The 21846-nt window shown below is 35.0% G+C and overlaps 1 protein-coding gene across 1 annotated transcript in view; it reads right to left on the minus strand.

Annotated features, from left to right (window-relative positions):
- The window catches only part of LOC130051172 (uncharacterized), a 96647-nt gene that overhangs the window by 17497 nt on the left and 57304 nt on the right, over nucleotides 1–21846 (minus strand). Inside the window, exon 4 of the mRNA XM_056152536.1 lies at nucleotides 14384–14526. Coding sequence (XP_056008511.1) covers nucleotides 14384–14526 — 143 coding nt within the window. The remainder of the gene's footprint in view (nucleotides 1–14383; nucleotides 14527–21846) is intronic.

The raw sequence follows: 21846 nt of genomic DNA on the forward strand, positions 1-21846 counted from the left end.
CCTATATATTTGGTTGTAAAACTTCGATCCCCTATTGTGGCCCCATCCAACCCCCCGGAGCCCATGATTTGAACAAACTTGAATCTGCATTATGTCAGGAAGCTTTCATGTAAATCTCAGCTTTTCTGGCTTAGTGGTTCTTGAGAAGAAGATTTTTAAAGTTTTTCCCTATATATTTGTATGTAAAACTTTGATCCCCCCTTGTGGCCCCATCCTACCCCCGGGGGCCATGATTTGAACAAACTTGAATCTGCATTATGTCAGAAAATTTTCATGTAAAAATCAGCTTTTCTGAATCAGTGGTTCTTGAGAAGAAGTTTTTCCTATATATTTGTATGTAAAACTTTGATCCCCCCTTGTGACCCCATCCTACCCCCGGGGGCCATGATTTGAACAAACTTGAATCTGCATTATGTCAGGAAGCTTTCTTGTAAATTTCAGTTTTTCTGGCTTAGTGGTTCTTGAGAAGAAGATTTTTAAAGTTTTTCCCTATATATTTGTGTGTAAAACTTTGATCCCCCCTTGGGGCCCCATCTTATCCCCGGGGGCCATGATTTGAACAAACTTGAATCTGCACTATGTCAGAAAGTTTTCATGTAAAAATCAAATTTTCTGGCTCAGTGGTTCTTGAGAAGAAGATTTTTAAAGATTTTTCCTATATATTTGTATGTAAAACTTTGATCCCTTATTGTGGCCCCATCCAACCCCAGGGGCCCATGATTTGAACAAACTTGAATCTGCATTATGTCAGGAAACTTTCATGTAAATCTCAGCTTTTCTGGCGTAAAACTTTGATCCCCCCTTGTGGCCCCATCCTACCACCAGGGGCCATGATTTGAACAAACTTGAATCTGCAATATGTCAGGAAGCTTTCAGGTAAATTTCAGCTCTTCTGGCCCAGTGGTTCTTGAGAAGAAGATTTTTAAATGACCCCACCCTATTTTTTGCATTTTTGTGATTATCTCCCCTTTGAAAGGGACATGGCCCTTCATTTGAACAAACTTGAAAGTCCTTCACCCAAGGATGCTTTTGGCCATGTTTGGTTGAAATTGGCCAAGTGGTTATGGAGAAGAAGTCGAAAATGTGAAAAGTTTACAGACAGACGGACGCCGGACAAAATGTGATCAGAATAACTCACTTGAACCTTCGGTTCAGGTGAGCTAAAAAAAAGTTCAAATGACAAAATGTTAAGTAACAAGAGGCCCATGGGCCACATCGCTAACCTGAGTCACCTTGGCCCATATCTGAAGACTTTCCATGTAAAACCTTAGTCCCTATTATGGCCTAAACTACTCTTTGCAAACTTGAATCTACACTATGTCAGAAAGCTTTCATGTAAATGTCAACTTCTTTGGTCCAATGGTTCTTGAGAAGTAGATTTTTAAAGTTTTTTCCTATATTTGTAGGTAAAACTTTGAACCCCCCCCCCCCCCATTTGTGGCTCCATCCTACCTCCCGGGGGCCATGATTTGAACAAACTTGAATCTGCACTATGTCAGAAAGTTTTCTTGTAAATATCAGCTTTTCTGACTCAGTGGTTATTCAGAAAAAGATTTTAACTATATATTTGTATGTAAAACTTTGATCCCCCTTGTGGCCCCATCCTACCCCCGGGGGTCATGATTTGAACAAACTTGAATCTGCACTATGTCAGAAAGTTTCATGTAAAAATCAGCTTTTCTGGCTCAGTGGTTCTTGAGAAGATTTTTCCTATATATTTGTATGTAAAACTTTGATCCCCTATTGTGGCCCCATCCAACCCCCCGGAGCCCATGATTTGAACAAACTTGAATCTGCATTATGTCAGGAAGCTTTCATGTAAATCTCAGCTTTTCTGGCTTAGTGGTTCTTGAGAAGAAGATTTTCCCTATATATTTGTGTGTAAAACTTTGATCCCCCCCCCCCCCTTGGGGCCCCATCTTATACCCGGGGTCCATGATTTGAACAAACTTGAATCTGCATTATGTCAGGAAACTTTCAGGTAAATTTCAGCTCTTCTGGCCCAGTGGTTCTTGAGAAGAAGATTTTTAAATGACCCCACCCTATTTTTGCGTTTTCGTGATTATCTCCCCTTTGAAAGGGACATGGCCCTTCATTTGAACAAACTTGAAAGCCCTTCACCCAAGGATGCTTTTGGCCATGTTTGGTTGAAATTGGCCCAGTGGTTCATGAGAAGAAGATGAAAATGTGAAAAGTTTACAGACGGACAGACAGACAGATGGACGCCGGACAAAATATGATCAGAAAAGCTCACTTGAACCTTCGGTTCAGGTGAGCTAATAAAAATGAACTTGATTTGAGGTCAATGTTTTATTATCAACTTTAATATTCTCTTCACTGTCAACTTAATACGGTGGTATATAGTGACTATTGTGCACCTTGGCAACACTGCTGTTTCCTTCAAAAATGTTATTTGTTTATTAAATTAACTTTCTATCATTATCAAATGTCCATTGTTTACCATTTAGTTATGTAAATCCCAAAATAAAAAAACCACATCATTTTTCCATTCAAAAGATGGATCCATGACGTATATAGGGACGCACTTAAATCACCTGAAGTACTAAAATCCTGACTGACCTTACCAAGCATATATTTTGTCTAGAAATTTACTTTCAAGTTTTAAAGTCTTATTTATGAAGTCAAGTAAAGTTATAAATAAAATTCATGAACCCTATAAACATTTATTCAAAAATTCTGAATTTTATATACATGTAGGTCAGATCAATTTATTGTTGGTAGTCAACAAATTTTATACAATGAATGAATTCAATAATGTTAAATATGTTTTCAACCTCCTTCAATATATGAAGAATTACACACATTAATTATGAAGAATATTTCTTTGAAATTCATTAATAAGAATTTAAAAGTGTATCCTCGGCAAACTGTATGCATGGTAAGGTCAGGTAGGGTTATACTTGTTTGGGTGATTAGTGCAACCCAACGTATGTCATGGATGCCATCTGAAAACAAGTGTTTGTTTTTATTTTGGGATTTACATATCTAAATGGTATGCAATGCATAACTAATGCTAATTAGAAGTTAGTTTCATAAACATATAACTTATTGGAAGCAAAAAGCATTGTTACTAAGGTGCAGAATAATTGTTAGCACCGGCTGAAGTTGACTGATATTCCACACATGACACATGAATATTATGGACTGTCCCGAGATTTCGACGGAGACGTCTGTCCAAATATCCAGTCCAGCGGAATCTATTTTCTTTTCTTTCTTTCTTTTTTTTTTTTTGTGAAAAGGAAAAATTACAGCGTCGAAAATATAACAAGAGGCCCATGGGCCACATCGCTCACCTGAGTCACCTTGGCCCATATCTGAAGACTTTCCATATATATTTGCATGTAAAACTTTGGTCCCTATTATGGCCCAAACTACCCTTTGTAAACTTGAATCTACACTATGTCAGAAAGCTTTCATGTAAATGTCAACTTCTTTGGCCCAATGGTTCTTTTAAAGCTTTTTTCTATATTTGTATGTAAAACTTTGACCCCCCCCCTCCACCCACTTGTGGCCCAATCCTACCCCCCGGGGACCATGATTTGAACAAACTTGAATCTGCACTATGTCAGAAAGTTTTTTTTGTAAATATCAGCTTTTCTAACTCAGTGGTTATTGAGAAAAAGATTTTAACTATATATTTGTATGTAAAACTTTGATCCCACTTGTGGCCCCATCCTACCCCCGGAGCCCATGATTTGAACAAACTTGAATCTGCACTATGTCAGAAAGTTTTCATGTAAAAATCAGCTTTTCTGGCTCAGTGGTTCTTGAGAAGAAGATTTTTCCTATATATTTGGATGTAAAACTTTGATCCCCTATTGTGGCCCCATCCAACCCCCGGAGCCCATGATTTGAACAAACTTGAATCTGCATTATGTCAGGAAGTTTTCATGTAAAAATCAGCTTTTCTGGCTTAGTGGTTCTTGAGAAGAAGATTTTCCCTATATATTTGTGTGTAAAACTTTGATCCCCCCCTTGGGGCCCCATCTTATCCCCGGGGGCCATGATTTGAACAAACTTGAATCTGCACTATGTCAGGAAGCTTTCATGTAAATCTCAGCTTTTCTGGCTTAGTGGTTCTTGAGAAGAAGATTTTTAAAGTTTTTCCCTATATATTTGTGTGTAAAACTTTGATCCCCCCCTTGGGGCCCCATCTTATCCCCGGGGGCCATGATTTGAACAAACTTGAATCTGCACTATGTCAGAAAGTTTTCATGTAAAAATCAGCTTTACTGCCTTAGTGGTTCTTGAGAAGAAGATTTTTAAAGTTTTTCCCTATATATTTGTATGTAAAACTTTGATCCCTCCTTGGGGCCCCATCTTATCCCCAGGGGCCATGATTTGAACAAACTTGAATCTGCACTACGTCAGGAAGTTTTCATGTAAAAATCAGCTTTTCTGACTCAGTGGTTCTTGAGAAGAAGATTTTTAAAGATTTTTCCTATATATTTGTATGTAAAACTTTGATCCCCTATTGTGGCCCCATGCAACCCCCGGGGCCCATGATTTGAAGAAACTTGAATCTGCACTATGTCAGAAAGTTTTCATGTAAAAATCAGCTTTTCTGGCTCAGTGGTTCTTGAGAAGAAGATTTTTCCTATATATTTGTATGTAAAACTTTGATCCCCTATTGTGGCCCCATCCAACCCCCGGAGCCCATGATTTGAACAAACTTGAATCTGCATTATGTCAGGAAGTTTTCATGTAAAAATCAGCTTTTCTGGCTTAGTGGTTCTTGAGAAGAAGATTTTCCCTATATATTTGTATGTAAAACTTTGATCCCACCCCCCCCCCCCCCCCCCCTTGGGGCCCCATCTTATCCCCGGGGGCCATGATTTGAACAAACTTGAATCTGCACTATGTCAGGAAGCTTTCATGTAAATCTCAGCTTTTCTGGCTTAGTGGTTCTTGAGAAGAAGATTTTTAAAGTTTTTCCCTATATATTTGTGTGTAAAACTTTGATCCCCCCCTTGGGGCCCCATCTTATCCCCGGGGGCCATGATTTGAACAAACTTGAATCTGCACTATGTCAGAAAGTTTTCATGTAAAAATCAGCTTTACTGGCTTAGTGGTTCTTGAGAAGAAGATTTTTAAAGTTTTTTCCTATATATTTGTATGTAAAACTTTGATCCCCCCTTGGGGCCCCATCCTATCCCCAGGGGCCATGATTTGAACAAACTTGAATCTGCACTATGTCAGGAAGTTTTCATGTAAAAATCAGCTTTTCTGACTCAGTGGTTCTTGAGAAGAAGATTTTTAAAGATTTTTCCTATATATTTGTATGTAAAACTTTGATCCCCTATTGTGGCCCCATCCAACCCCCGGGGCCCATGATTTGAACAAACTTGAATCTGCATTATGTCAGGAAGCTTTCATGTAAATCTCAGCTTTTCTGGCTTAGTGGTTCTTGAGAATAAGATTTTTAAAGTTTTTCCCTATATATTTGTGTGTAAAACTTTGATCCCCCCTTGGGGCCCCATCTTATCCCCGGGGTCCATGATTTGAACAAACTTGAATCTGCACTATGTCAGAAAGTTTTCATGTAAAAATCAGCTTTTCTGGCTTAGTGGTTCTTGAGAAGAAGATTTTTAAAGATTTTTCCTATATATTTGTATGTAAAACTTTGATCCCCTATTGTGGCCCCATCCAACCCCCGGAGCCCATGATTTGAAGAAACTTGAATCTGCATTATGTCAGGAAGCTTTCATGTAAATCTCAGCTTTTCTGGCTCAGTGGTTCTTGAGAAGAAGATTTTTAAAGATTTTTCCTATATATTTGTACGTAAAACTTTGATCCCCTATTGTGGCCCCATCCAACCCCCGGGGCCCATGATTTGAACAAACTTGAATCTGCATTATGTCAGGAAGCTTTCATGTAAATCTCAGCTTTTCTGGCTTAGTGGTTCTTGAGAAGAAGATTTTTAAAGTTTTTCCCTATATATTTGTATGTAAAACTTTGATCCCCCCTTGTGGCCCCATCCTACCACCGGGGGCCATGATTTGAACAAACTTGAATCTGCAATATGTCAGGAAGCTTTCAGGTAAATTTCAGCTCTTCTGGCCCAGTGGTTCTTGAGAAGAAGATTTTTAAATGACCCCACCCTATTTTTGCATTTTTGTGATTATCTCCCCTTTGAAAGGGACATGGCCCTTCATTTGAACAAACTTGAAAGTCCTTCACCCAAGGATGCTTTTGGCCAAGTTAGATTGAAATTGGCCCAGTGGTTCTGGAGAAGAAGTCGAAAATGTGAAAAGTTTACAGACAGACGGACAGACAGACAGCCAGACACTTGAACCTTCGGTTCAGGTGAGCTAAAAAGGAGAGAAAAATCTTCTTTTTTTCCCCCCAACATCCCAAAAAATCAGTGTGGTGGATCCGTAAGCCAACTCAATAAAAAAAAAAGGCCCAAGTTAATTTTTTTAAAAATATTTTCATTGCAATCTTGGTATTGTATTGCATGTGTTAATCATTTGTGATGAAAAAGTTTTTTTTTTTAATTTCTTCATTTATGCACTTGTTTACATGTATTTGGTAGATTTTAATCGAATTAATAATAAAGGAACAATATCTAAGAGAATATAATATATAAGTATATTTAATTTAGAAGGTTAAAAGAGACGAAATGGGTGTAAAATAAAGATAATTTAGAGCGTCAAGTCAACTGAATTAAAGACAAAGAAGAGTGCAGTAAACTACGTTCGTATTGTGATCTGGTTTTATTATATTTCATTAAATGGTTTTTTTTTATTATTTGCAGGAGAAATAGGATTACGAAGAAGAGAAGCTTTGTCATAATTTTTTATAGTATGAATTAAATACATTTTCTCATATATTAAGATTCTTCATTTTTTCAGGACACATGGTTGGTAATATTCATGAAAACTATAGCAGAACTCCAGTACATTTGAAGTGTATAGTCAAGCATACTTTAGGAGAGGCAAGCAAAGTCTGGACAATGCCCTAAATGGTACCCAAAAAGTGTCTAAAATGGCACCCAGAGTGTACCTAAAATGGTATTTGGGCTATTCTCTCGTTGAGTTAACATTTCAGAATGGGTATTGATTTTTATTTGAGGTTAATTATTTCCAACTTTTCAGTTATAATCTAATATTATGAAGTTTAAAGGTGTCAAATGTTGTATGGCCACACACTTGGACTTACGGATTTTACGTAATGACGTCATTCTCGACGTTACGTGTTTAAAAAATTCCATACCGTAACATAATTGTTAAATTTGTTTTGTAATTGTTTATTGGGTGTTAAACATTTAAAATGGCCTAAAATGATGAGATGCACAGTCATCGTATAATTCTTTTATAAAAGATAATTAAATAGAAATAATCTTTTATCAAGAAATTTGGTGATGGTACGGAAAGTGGAATTTTCCCCCGTTTAAGAACTTGAAAACTTAGATTTGCGCTCAAATTTGAACAGAGATCAAGGCTGTTTATATCATACAGAAAATCCCATAAGATAATTGTTCCTCTGAAAGATTATGATGATAATTGTACATTGCTTTTAAGAGGTTGCTAGTTAAAATATGCATTGTGACGGTAAGACATCAATGTTACGGTGCAGAATAATAGACTGATTAACAAACTGAGATATTCTATCAGGGGATATGTGGAGTGGAGCGGATCAGAAACCATAGACTTGCGAAGATGCACTTCCCTATAAGTTCTGCATCTCCATCTGTGACCTTCATTATCTTGCTATCTTGAGAATCTGATGCTTACTCCTCCTTGGCACCTGATATCACCTCTGGTATATCCTGTCCAGAGTCCATGTTTGCCCAACTCTTTATCTTGTATTCCTTACAGGAGTTATGAGATTGATCACTGTTCGTTATCTTCATCTTTCCATTACAACTTATGCCAATTTCTGTAGACTGCTCTGATTCATTGCGTTCTTAAATAATTTCATGAAAAATGTGTTCAGAAGGATTGAAACAAACACATTTGGCTGGACAAAACAGGACAGATACATGTAGCTTGTATGTTATACATTTTTTTCATTAGCTGCCGTTTTTACCATTGCTATGCAGGTTGGCTGTTTTCTACGGTAATGTTGACTTATCTTTATATATATAAATAACAAGTAGTCAGAACCCTTATCCTGTGAGATCATACATTCTTAGACTTACATAAAATTCTGACATGGGCCACTGCACCAGATTTAAGCTTTTGAAACCATAGGCCTAATACATGTATTTCTTTTTCTGTTTCAGCAAATTCATGTGATTTTATGTTTTTTAAAAAACCTATATATTTGCCATTTTGAAAATAATTTCCAATCATAATATCAATTTTATTAACTTAATTGAAAGAATTTCCATACCGTCACAACATAGATCGTACCGCTATTGTTACTGATGTGACGGTATGGAGTGTTGTGGTATGGATATTTTCTTACATTATCCCATATATATTTTTCAAATCATGTCCTAATTTATTAACTACAACTGAAGAAAATGTACTTATTTGCTGCCTTCTTGCATTCACTGGCAACCATCATTCAGAAAGTATTACATGTGTTTTAATATGACAAAAATTCATAAAATGTTGCAGTGGCGGGAAATATGTCAATGAAGTTCATGGGTGTATCATAAATGCAGAAAATAGAAGCGTTATGGTATGGAACATGTTTTGATAGACAAAATATTTTCTTTCAAAAATAATTCCATGAGTGGTTTTCCCCACAATGTATTCCATGCATTCAATTAATTTTCTTTAGAAAATAAGTAAAAAGTTTTAATTGCATTATTTTCCAAACATTTCTAAGAAATATACATATGTATTCAAAATTCCAACACTAACTTAATATAGGACATTACCGTCTGAGGTAATTGGGCAATTAACATTGATTAATTTTGAGTTGTGTTGTTAGACCAAACGGATTTATATTTTTTTCTAGTAAGCTTTTAAAGTGTAGACACAGAATCAATTCAAACTTTCAAGACACATCGTAATAATTTGAAAAAAAATAACATGGGACAATATTTTGCCAGTTTGTGAATGAAATGAGAGAATCGCCCATTTATGCTGTACCCGGAATGTACCCAGTTTGTACCCAAAACGTACCTAAAATGGCACCAGGTTTGGACCTAAAATTGTACCCGTATAGTACCTATAATGTACCTAAAATGTACCCAGTTTGTACCTAAAAACTGTCTAAATAAATGGTAACCGGGTTTTACCAATAATGTACCCGAATAGTACCTAAAATAGTACCAGAATTGTACCTAAAATGTACCTGAAAAGTTTCTGAAATGGTACCCGGATTGCAGGGCTCGAAATTAGCGAGAAATACTCGCAAAATGCGAGTGCATTTGAAAAATAGCGAGTAAAAATAGTGGACACTCGAAAATCTTAGCGAGTGATGATTTACAAACTATGATCGTATCGTATCTGTTTTATACGGTGATGCACTATTCGCTTTTCTTAAACTTGAACTCTGAATCATACAAACGCTTACATCCACGACCGATTTCAACAACCGTTTCTATCTGAAATTTTCTTTTATGATTTTTTAAGAAACGGAGTCATACAAATGCTTTAGAGGTCGGACATCGCATATGGGAAAAGAGTACCAATTCATTTCCCATAGACCTCAATGTTAACCTTTGGCACTCTCACTAATTAACTATATCGATTTTAAACAAATGACCGCAAACATTTTAAAGTTCATTCCAAGTGTTGATAAAAAATGACAAAAAATATATAGGGTCCCGTGCCTTTTATAGGCCATATTTGTACTTTTTTACAACACATAGCAATCTGCAGTAAATTACACACTTCATTTTAAGCACACCCCTTCCATGGTAATTTCCTCAGTCATTTCTCGATTTTGTGCGATAATTTTTCATCCTGACAATTAATTTGAACCTCTATAATATTTCTTTCAATTCCAAATAATTTCACTCTTGATATTAGCCAATCACGCAACACCTAGACATTTATACCTCCGCTCAATCTTGGGTAAACTGCGTCCGGGTTACGCATACAGGGGTTTGGTATACGTACTCTCATTCCATATCGACATGTGCCACGAGTCCTGTTCACCTGTGGGGGTGATTAAATTGAATTCCAAGTATAAGGTTTTTGTTATTCATTTATCTAAAACAAAATATCGGTGTCTATGTTTTACCACGTCTTCCGGTAGTTATTTTTATCAGAATCATGAGAATGTCCTATTTAAATTTATTGTCATATTGAGGTCGGGTTGTAGTGATGACACGAGTGCATTGCTCACCGCGTAGAGGATTATCAAAAAATTCCATAGGACTTGTGATCGTGCTGCTTATAAAACCACGAGTCCGTTATTCGCTTTAAAAAATCACTAGTGACAACCCTGCTGTGGCATGAAATTCGAAGACTGGATCTAGACCTGCGGTAGACAAGTTGTGGATTAGAAGTGCGATAATCAATTAAGAGACCTAAACATTGCACCATATGACTTACGTAACTTAGTGTCTTGTCCAAACGATGCCTGTTGACCCACTAAGCTCAGTAATGATGGGGAAAATCATTTAAAAAATATATTTTAAAAAAGAGCACTGCTTCATTATTTTTATTTTAGCTTGTAGGTTTTCATTTTAGCCTGTGGATTTTTTACCCACAGGCTAAAATTAGCTTGTGGTAGAAAAAGTTAATTTCGACCCCTGAAATCTACCTGAAAAGTACCTAAAATGTACCTGGATTGTATCAATAATGTACCCATAATATACCCTGAAAATGTATCAAAGAAATGTACCCAAAAGGTACCCCAAAAATAGAAACTTTCAAAGTTGAAATAATGTACCCAAAAGGTTTACCCCAAATTAAAACCTTAAAAAGTTGTATGGGAAAGAAAATGTACCCGAAAAAGTACCCGCATGCAGCTAAAAATAATTTTAAAGTCTGGTTCCAAAAAGAGTAGACTTTTGGGTACCCTTTAGGTACATTCCGAGTACCTTTTGGGTACTTTCCGGGTACTTTTTAGTGTACCCGAAGCGTACCCAAAAATATTGTACCCAGAAGGTACCCTAAAAATTGATGCTTGGAAAGTTGGAATGAATAAGGTACCCAAAAGGTACCCCTGAAAATTGTAAGACAGTTGCATGGGAAAGAACAATGTACCCGAAAAAGTACCCGTCTGCAGCTAAAAATATTTTTAAAGTGCGGTTCCAAAAAGGGTAGACTTTTGGGTACCATCTAGGTACATTCCGGGTACTTTTAGGTGTACCCGTAAAGTACCCAAAGTGTACCCAATTGTACCTGTAATGTATCCAAAATGTACCCCAAAGTGTACCCAAAATGTACCTTTTTTCTGTAAGGGGATCGAGATCCAATAAAATCCTGCAAAATCCCAGTCCTGTCTACTGGGACTTTCCAAGACATGTCCAGAATAATCCCACTTTCTCCCTTTTCAGAGTGCAGGATTAAGCGAGACTTTGCAGGACTATAAAAGGCAAATTTAAGTGTTCAAATTATCCTTAAAAGTCCTGAAATGTCCCACTGCCAATACCGTCCCTCTTATTCCTTGTTAATCTCAGTTTAAAAAAAGCAGGACTTTTCAGGACAATCCTGATAAATCCTGGGATTTTGTCTCAGGATTTCCTGGGATATCCTGCTGTATTTTCAGAGGGGTAATTGGTCTATAACATTTTTAGATTGCAATGAATTGTTTTGAACTTCAGGTTGCAGATATGTTTTGGGCCCCTACATTCATTGATGGTGTCAAAATCACTTCCCCATACGCGTATGCACGTGCGCTAAATTCTGATTGGTCGATTTTGAAATCACCATAACTTTCTTATAACTGATGCAATCGATATGAAATTCATAGTGTCTATTGAATAGCATCAACAAAAATGCTGTGTCGTACTCAGGTACATGTGTATGCACGTGCATTGATTTTGGTCCTCGTAGTTTTGACTTGCTGTTAATTTCTCGTTTTTCATTGAACTGTTGTGAAACTTCTCTTGCAGTCATATAGTAAGACTTGTAATGTATTGACAAGGGCAAATTATTTACCAGCACGTGCGTTTGCAGGCTTGCACGTGCGTAGAATTTTCAGATGTCTATAACTGATTTGTTTTAGCATGAAATGAACTGAACGTTATAAATTAGTTATATATTCAGACTCTTCACAGATTCATATGGTCAAAACCACTGGTACTGAAACAAATGACACCACTTTCTAAATGGGGGAATGTTTGGGGAACATCTGTAACGGTTCCCGTTACAATAAGTACTAGTTAGAAGTTAGTTTCATAAACAGATAACTTATTGGAAGCAAAAAGCATTATTACTAAGGTGCAGAATAATTGTTAGCACCGGCTGAAGTTGACTGATATTCCACACATGACACATGAATATTATGGACTGTTCCAAGATTTCGACAGAGGCATCTGTCCAAATATCCAGTCCAGCGGAATCTATTTTCTTTTCTTTCTTTCTTTTTTTTTTTTGTGAAAAGGAAAAATTACAGCGTCGGAAATATAAAAAGGAGAGAAAAACCATTTTATTTTTTTCCCAACATCCCAAAAAATCAGTGCGGCGGATCCGTAAACCAACTCATTAAAAAAAAAAAGGCCTAAATACCCCCCCCCCCCCTCCAAAATACCACAATGTAATATGGCCATATGGGTCCAGTAGCCGGTCTAGAAGGGTATTGATTCAATAACTTTTGACACGTTTGTAAGATAACTATATGATTCAAAATTTACAATTTGATTGTAAATTGTTGTTTTATGAAATGGGATCTTCATAGCATGGATATAAAAAAGCAACTAAAGAAAGTTCGGGTATACATGTAAATAGTGTTATTAGCCCGTCCGTCCATTCCGAGATGGTTGTTTTAAAACTGTCAATATTTGTACTTCAAATATTAATGAAAGCACATTTTACAACTACTTGAAGAATCACTATATTGATAATATTAACATGCAACTAAAAAACATTGAATTCTCTAATCGTGGAAAATTACTATTTTACAGTAAAATTAAAAAGAACTATGAATTACAAGACTATTTGAAATTTCCAAATAATTTGTGAAAGTAAAGTACACTCAAAATTAACAAAGCTAAAAAATATATGTCCACCCTCTAGAAATTGAAACTCGGGTAGATATTCCAAACCATGTATTCCAAAAGAAAGTCGTTTTTGTCACTTTTGTAAAACTACTGTTGAAGATGAGTTACATTTTCATACGACTGCTTCATGTATATTAAAGATATTACCCTTTTACCCTTTGAACATTTACAATTCAATTAAAAAGATAATATATATCAAAGGAAAACCATTGTAAAGTACCATGCAACCCTGTCAATGTAGTTCATGCTAGAAGGTTGTGTGAATTTTTACATTCATGAATGATTTGAAAAGCGCAACAAAGTAAAATATTGCTATAATTATACTAATATTAATGTTATATATGCAATATCAAATAGCATATGTACCGGTATACAGTTTGATGTTGCATGTAAATATATAGGCCTACATGTCAAATATCAATCTAATCAAAATCAGACTTAATTCTTAGATCTGCGCCATATACACTGCATAAAAAGATATATTGTAGTGATTGTGAGCATATCTTAATTAGGATCTGATTTTAATTAGAATTGTGTCAAATATGCATATGTTAATTTCGAGCCCTGCACAAGGTTAGAAACTTTGATACAAAAAAAACCCCAGTTTTGTCACAAGGAATGGAAATACGACATATTAGAACCCTATCATGCACTCTTTATTCAAAAGTTAGAATAAATTCAAAGTTTTAAAATTTGGGTCAAACTCAAAGGTCAAAATTACAAGGCCAAAGATCATGTACCATCACGATACCAAAAAAAAAAGATCACTTCAATTTCCATTTTACTAGCTCAGTGGTTTTTGAGAAGAAGATTTTTAAAAATGTTCCTTATATATAACTTTGATCCCTTAATTGTGGCCTCATCCAACCCCAAAAGGCCATGAATTTAACAAACTTGAATCTGCACTATGTCAGAAAGCTTTCATGTAAATGTTAACTTTTCTGGCCCAGTCAGGTTCTTGAGAAGATTTTTAAATGAATTAATAGACCCACCCTATTTTTGCCTCTTATGTGATTATCGAGTCCCATTTGAAGGGGGCATGACCCTTGATTTGAACAAACTTGAATCCCCTTTGCCCAAGGATGCTTTGCACCAAGTTTGGTTGAAATTGGTCCAGTGGTTCTGGAGAATAAGATGAAAATGTGAAAAGTTTACAGACAGATGGACAGACGGATGACAGACAAAAAGTGATCAAACAATCTCGTTGAAGCTTTCAGCTCAGGTGAGATAAAAAGTATATACTTTTTACCACATTTTTAGGTACGAGATATCCCCATAAATACTAACCCCAACGCTGTATTGAAGATTTGCTGAGGAGGTTGATGGGAAAACACAGTAACTTCTCCCTGATAGGTTTACTATTTTATATTTTGTTCCTAGGACTGGTGCTGTGCTTGATCCATTTATGAAGGTTGTTACTGTTGGCTCAGCTGAAAAGAAATTAATTCTAAAACTGATTAAAGCCAACATGAGGTTGTACATATCCAACAATTTGTTTCTGCACATGCTCACTGTGAATGCCTATTAACTCTAGGCCAAAATTGAAAATATGTCTGTAAATGTTTGCACTAATGCAACTGACCCAAAAAATGATCGTTAACTCAAATAGTTTTTATTGTACTAAAATAAATTTTTTTTACATGGGTAATTTCCTGAAATCCGATCGTCAATGTCCCTTGTGTTAGATTCGTGATCTTTTCACAAGCTCCAGCTCAGTATATTCTGTTATGCTTATAGTGATGAAACGATTGTCGCCGATGACCAATTGTCGATCGTATTAGAGCTCTCTGATGCTACTAATCGATTACAAAATAAAAGTCACCGACATCATTATGACCACAGAAAATATTTGTTTTTAAACTCCGGAAAACATTTCAATTTTGTTCAGATTTTCTTTTCTGTATGTCAAACCCGATCTAAAAGCAAGCAAACAAACTGGAGGGAGAATTAAAGGAAACAACAACGACGTTCAACAGTCAAATAAAGGAGTCTGACTCTGATAACTTTCAGATATTGTGATTATAAATAAATTCCATTACTTGATATATTGAAATTCTGATTTATTTACCTGTGAACAAAAGGAACAAAGAATAATTCAAATGTTGTTTCCATATATGTTTAATGATTCTGTTATGCATTTTGAAAAAAAAAAATCCCACTTAAATGACAATTGCGATGATAATCGATTATTAATCGATGTCCGATAATCGATTATGGTTTTTGGTCCGATTGCCCATCACTAGTTATGCTACAACTCCAATATCATAAATCGTAGGGGAAAGTAGTCCAGGAGAATATTGACACAGCTAGTACGGAGTTTGATATTTTCGAAAAACATCTCGGCATTCAAAAAAATTAAATAAAAGGGGTCCCGTTGGGATCCGGGTTAGAATAGGTCCTCAGTACCCCTTGCTTGTCGTAAGAGCTAGGTGACTAAATGGGGTGGTCCTTCGAATGAGAAAACCAAGGTCCCCTGTAACAGCAGGTGTGGCATGATAAAGATCCCTCACTGCTCAAAGGCCATTTTAAAGTGCTGAGCACAGGCCTAAATTTTGCAGCCCTTCACCGGCAATGGTGACGTCTCCATATGAGTGAAATATTCTCGAGAGGTACGTTAAACAATATTCAATTCAATCAAAATAAGATGGACAAGTCCGACAGGTTCACGCTGCGATCATCAGTGAAACTAAAATTCACTGAAAATAACAAGATGAAGCCGTTGGTTCAGAATAAATTGTACAGTTTTCCAATCAAATCCATATGGAGTGATGTGTTTGACGAAATAGCAGACCCAGATGAAGTCAAACTTCTGATATGTTCATGCATCTATTATTTTTGTACAGAATTAGTTTAAAGTATATGATTTAGTTTTTTAAATTTATTAACTTTCCCTTAATCGCATGCTTGAAAACATTTGCATGTAAAAGAAAACATTGAGATTTAGATCATTTAAAAAGTAAATTATTATTAGTGCCGCTTCTTAGTCTGTTAGGTGTCTATAAGTAGCCCCATGCGTGTGAGGGAAATGCCAACATGATCCCCTTACGGAATTGCAGCATACTTGAAGTACATATGCAGCACAGAAGCAGTACAAAATCCCAGCACACTATCAGTACAACTCCAGCATTACTGCAAGTGTGCTGCATAACTTTTAAATGGAAGCAGCACAATTGCAGCGTGTTTCAAATATGTAAATTAGGACTGCATTTGTACTGCAAAAAAAGATTGCTGTGCAGTATATGCTGTCTTGCAGCACATGTGCTGACTTGCAGTACAGATGCCATATGTACTGCTCTGCAGTACATGCTGATTTGCAGTACAGATGCCATATGTACTGCTCTGCAGTACATGCTGGCCTGTAGTACTACTTTAGTACTGCAAAGCAGTACGCCATACCAAATATGGACATTTGGTTTGCAGTGCAGTTGCAGCCTGTTTCAAATATTTAAATTAGGACTGCAGTTAGGCTGCAAAACTGCACTGCTTTAAAGCACAAATGTGTTCTATATAGTGCCTTAATTACTTTGCGGAAGATTTCAAAAAGTAAAACAACAAATGTTCTGTATCTATTAATGCATATATATTCAGGATTAAACTCATTAAACATACATTCATAAATGAATACAAAGACCCTGGTTCAGATAGAAACATGATTATAAAGATGTAGATCTAAATATACTAAAAAAAAAATAATAATAATAAGAATAACTATATCTATAGTATGAATGTATTCAACTAGGCTCAATTCAATTCTGTTCAAAATTAAGGTAAACTGTCATCAAGCAAAAATATAGTGCAATAAATTCTTGTACAAACATATCGTAATCCATATTCCTTATGCGTCCTATTTCGACAATTTACCACCGATTTACCAGCCTTCATGCCCATGGTCTCCACTCTCCTTGACTTTAGGCCTACTGATTTTCTGTACTCAAATGGCCACTAGTACCTGATAATTAAATGTAAACATGTTTTGAGAACTACCTTAATAAAATTAAAAAATTTTATATTAAAAGATCTATTTGTAAGTTACAGATATCAGCTCATAAAATATAAAATTAATGATTGAAGTTGGTAGATAATATTCTGTTATTACTATAGGAATATGAACAAATATGTAACAAATGCAACTCCAATTCATTAGCCTGATAGGTGATAAGATTCATTTTATGATTAAATGTGAAAAAGTTTGTTGATGAAAGAAAATCTTTTTGTGGTGCTATAGATAAAAGTTTACTACACTTAATGATGAACAAAAATTCATTAACATGTTATGTTCTGAGGAGCCATCTATTGAAATATAACTAGAAAATTTATTTTGAACAATATATGACACCGTATTTGCACATGCATGTAGATCTAACTATGTGTTATGTAATCACTTCTTTCTTTACTGGTATATGTACAGTATTTGTATATATTTCCGTGCTGCCCCTTGAGGGCCCTAAAATTGGAAAATAAAATATGCTCTATGTTCTATGTAATAAATATTATCACAGCAATCAATGTTTGGCTATGTCCTGACCAATGGCAATGGAATGCATGTTTACGTTAGCCTAGGCCTATCTGTTTCCATAACACTTACCTAATAATGTTGGTGCATGTTGAAATGCACTTTTCATTACTTCGAAGTTGAATTAAATGTGCTATGTATGACTGCTCTGTTACACATATGATCTTGTACAGACCGGGTCACAAATCGGTTAGCCATTCTAACATCGATACTCCAATCTTTCATCTGCTTCAAATAAAAGCGCGCAGCTCAGTGTTTCGGCGGAAATCAAAGGGTACCTCGATCGGCCAATTCCGTATTTCCTATGTTTTACTGCGAGTACAATCTGCCGAGTTTTGCCGATGAGTTGAATGCCTTAATGTTTTTTATTTTATTTTAATAGAAAAAATATTATTAATCATTAATTTTAGTTTCAATATAAGAAACCAGTGTAAGCTGCACAAAAAGTTGATGGTTTAAAAAAAAAAAGTGTAACAAACGGTTGCAAGTAATTTCATTGGGCAGTCATTTCACCCCCTTTCCTTCACGCTTTGTATTGTTTTTTTAGGATACTTATGAAAAATCTTTTCGCTAGTTTGAAGCTCAAGAATTGTTAATGCAAATATCAATGTGTTCTGAAGGTTTATTTCAAACTTTGAGCGATTGAGCAATATATGGTGTATTGTGGAGACGAGGATATGACACGAAACGACTGACAACCGTGAATAACAATGACGGACGACATAAACAAGATTTAGGAGTCGCTAGAAAACCAGTTGATGAGCCGTCTACAATCAGTGTAAAACTTGGAATGTAAGTATGAATTTATAGATAAAGTAAGAGCGCACAATACATACATTAAAACGTTGAATTGGGGTCGAATGAATACAGCTGCCCTCACCACTTAAGAGTTATGCCTTATGTTGTGTGTTGTAACCATGTCTTACTTAGAATAAAGATGTTTTGATTTGACCCTGAGCAGTATGGAGCGCCAAATTAACATAAACTCAAATAATTGAAGATATCTTCAATTATTTGAAGATATCATCAATTCTATTATTGCTCTCTTTAATTGAATTAATGCGCACATTAAATCAATTATTGCTCTCACCAAATGAATTAATGCGCGCTTCAATTCAATTATTGCTCTCATCAATTGAATTAATGCGCGCATCAATTGAATTAATGAGAGCAATAATTGATTTAATGCGTTCATTAATTCAATTATTGCTCTCTTCAATTCAATTGATGCACGCATTAATTCAATTAATGAGAGCAATAATAGATTTGATGCGCGCATTAATTCAATTATTGCTCTCTTCAATTCATTTGATGAGAGCATCAATTTAGTAGAAATATTGCTCGCAATAATTAATTTAGAGCTCGGTATAAATAGTTTGATGATCTCTTTAATTCAATTGAAGATATCTTTAATTCATTTACAGTGCTTTTGTATAAGGAATTAATGCGCGCATCAATTCTTTTCAAGAGAGCAACAATTCAATTAAAGATATCATTAATTCAATTGTGGATATGTTGAATTGAAGATATCTTTAATTATATAGTTGCTCTCTCTAAAAGAATTATTGCTCTCTTCAAATGAATTAAAGATATCATTAATTCAATTGAAGAGAGCAATAATTGAATTAATGTGCGCATTAAATCAATTATTGCTCTCATCAAATGAATTAATGCGTGCATCAATTCAATTATTGCTCTCATCAATTGATTTAATGCGTGCATTATATCAATTATTGCTCTCTTCAATTGAATTGTAGCGTGCATCAATTCAATTGTTGATATCATTAATTCATTTGAAGAGATCATTAATTCAATTAAAGTGCGCATCAATTCAGCTGAAGAATTAATGCTATCATCAATTCAATTAATGCGCGCAATAATTCAGAATTGAAGATATCATTAATTATTTGAAGATATCTTAATTCAATTGTTGCGAGCATCAAATGAATTGATGATATCTTTAAATAATTGAAGATATCTTCAATTATTTGAGTTTATGTTAATTTGGCGCTCCATACAGCTGAGCCTAGCGAAATATGGACAAAATCTCGTCGTGAATATATACCTAGTCATGAAAGTAGGTCTAGATCTATTTAAGAGGCACCGTCCCTTTTGGTGGGTTGATTACATTTCTTTCTTTTTTTGAAAGATGGTTATACAATGTTTTATATTATAATCGTGATACAAAATATGGTTAGCTACTGCTGTAAGTATTAATTAAGTAGGTTTATATATATTCAACCACCTTGTGTTGAACAGTAAAACACTTAAGTCTGCCATTTCATGTTATAATATTATATTTTTCAGGAAATAAACCTACCAAGAACTGCAATCCCTTTGAAAGAGCTTAAGAGTCCCCCTGTTCCCATCGGGCCTACCTTCAATGACTATGTGACACAGACGTATCAGTTCTTATAGGAAGGGATTACTCAAATACATATTGACTGCTGTGAAGTTTTGCGTTTTCAAAACAGACTGAAAGTGAAACAGCATACTATGTACAAGTGAATATAGAGAAAATTGAGGTTTCATTAAACATATGTTTAATGAAACCTCAATTTTCTCTATATTCACTTGTACATAGTACGCTATATAATTATCATTCAGTCTGTAAAAATGGAAGAGGTGATTGACAATTTTCGCTGCAAGGATGCAACAATCAACCTTGTTCACTCAGGCAATTTTGGATACTCATTTTTGTGGCCACAAAATTTTCTACATGATAAAACAATATTTCTTAACAACATATATTTTTGTAGTAAAGATATATTTGGTAACTTCCCCAGGCCACTTTTTAAAAAGTAATAGTGAATGGTAAGAATGCAGTTTCGAAGTAGTACTAATTAAGTTATGAATTGAATTCATGTATAGAAGGGAGCAACCCCACTTACCCCCCGGAATGAAGAACTAGAAGTTAGGGAAAACGTAAAGTTTAATCAATATTATATTTAATGAAAATATATTTAATGTATGTCAACCCTAACCCTCCCCCACACAAAAAGGATTTTGAAGAACATGTTGGCTTTTTGTTTCAATTTTACAAGTATTATTTTTAGACATAGTGAAGTCAACTTCTCCGGCTTCCCGCTCGCCCTTGAAAAAACGATCCTAAGTGTCTATAATAAAAATTTAAATAGCTAATACATGTATACTTGTATTCACGAAAGGGTAACACGTTACGAATACTAATTATAATAATACAAATGCTGCAGATATAGGCTTAGGCCTATATATAGTCGTATAGCACGACGGCATATACACTTTAATGTTCAATGCTATTGCTATCCTTTAGATAAAAAGTAGATAAGAATTACATTGAAATAACTCTACTTTGAATTTAAAAAAAAAATAAAAAATTATCTTTCTTTACTTAATATCTTAATATTGGTCGTTTCCATTACACTCTACCGGCTTGTAAGTTGACTAAATGATCTATCAACCCATTGTGACGTCACTTTTGAGAATTAAGTGACGTCTGTCACTTTAGAGAAGTGACGTCTATATATATACCAAAATACATGTATAAATCGGCCTCGTGCTCTGCCACGCATTTAGCTATATATAGATTAATAAGAAATAGTAGCATTTTGTATTCGGCAAAATGTTTCATATAATGCAATTTCCATTGATTTAAAGTAATTAATTGATATCAAAGTATTCCTAACTAGTGTACATGCCACTTAGTTACAGGGACGGAAGTAAGATGACATGATTAATATATAATACACAACACAAGGGAAGACATGTAAATATTGTATCGTGACATTGCCCCGTTAAATTGATGTTAGGAATTTTATCATTTGATGCGGTGTTCGGTGAGTATTTTTTTTGTAATCAAAATATAGGTAAACTTATGTAACAACACCTATATAACAACATCCATAAACATAACGTGTATTTCCATGCTGTAAAAACGCTAAAAATATGAACGTTGAAATAAGAAATAAGTATGGTCCGCACAATATCACCATCGTATTTTTTTGTATGTGAAATGCTTACACAAAAATGTTTTATGTGTGAAAATTTTAAAGTGGTGATATTATGTGGATCGACCTATTCAAATATCTTCAAAAGTGGTTAAATTTTAGGAAATTTTCCGAAAATTTGTGTTCCGTACGTATTTTGGCTACGTCAATGCAGTAGAAATGTGACACATTTTCAAAGTTTCGTTTTATTTTTGAGACAAGTGTATCTCCATCAGTATTTTGCAATATAGAAGTTTGATTCAACATGTACT

This window comes from Ostrea edulis, unplaced genomic scaffold (genome assembly GCF_947568905.1).
Source record: "Ostrea edulis unplaced genomic scaffold, xbOstEdul1.1 scaffold_62, whole genome shotgun sequence".
In the NCBI taxonomy this organism is placed as follows: domain Eukaryota; kingdom Metazoa; phylum Mollusca; class Bivalvia; order Ostreida; family Ostreidae; genus Ostrea; species Ostrea edulis.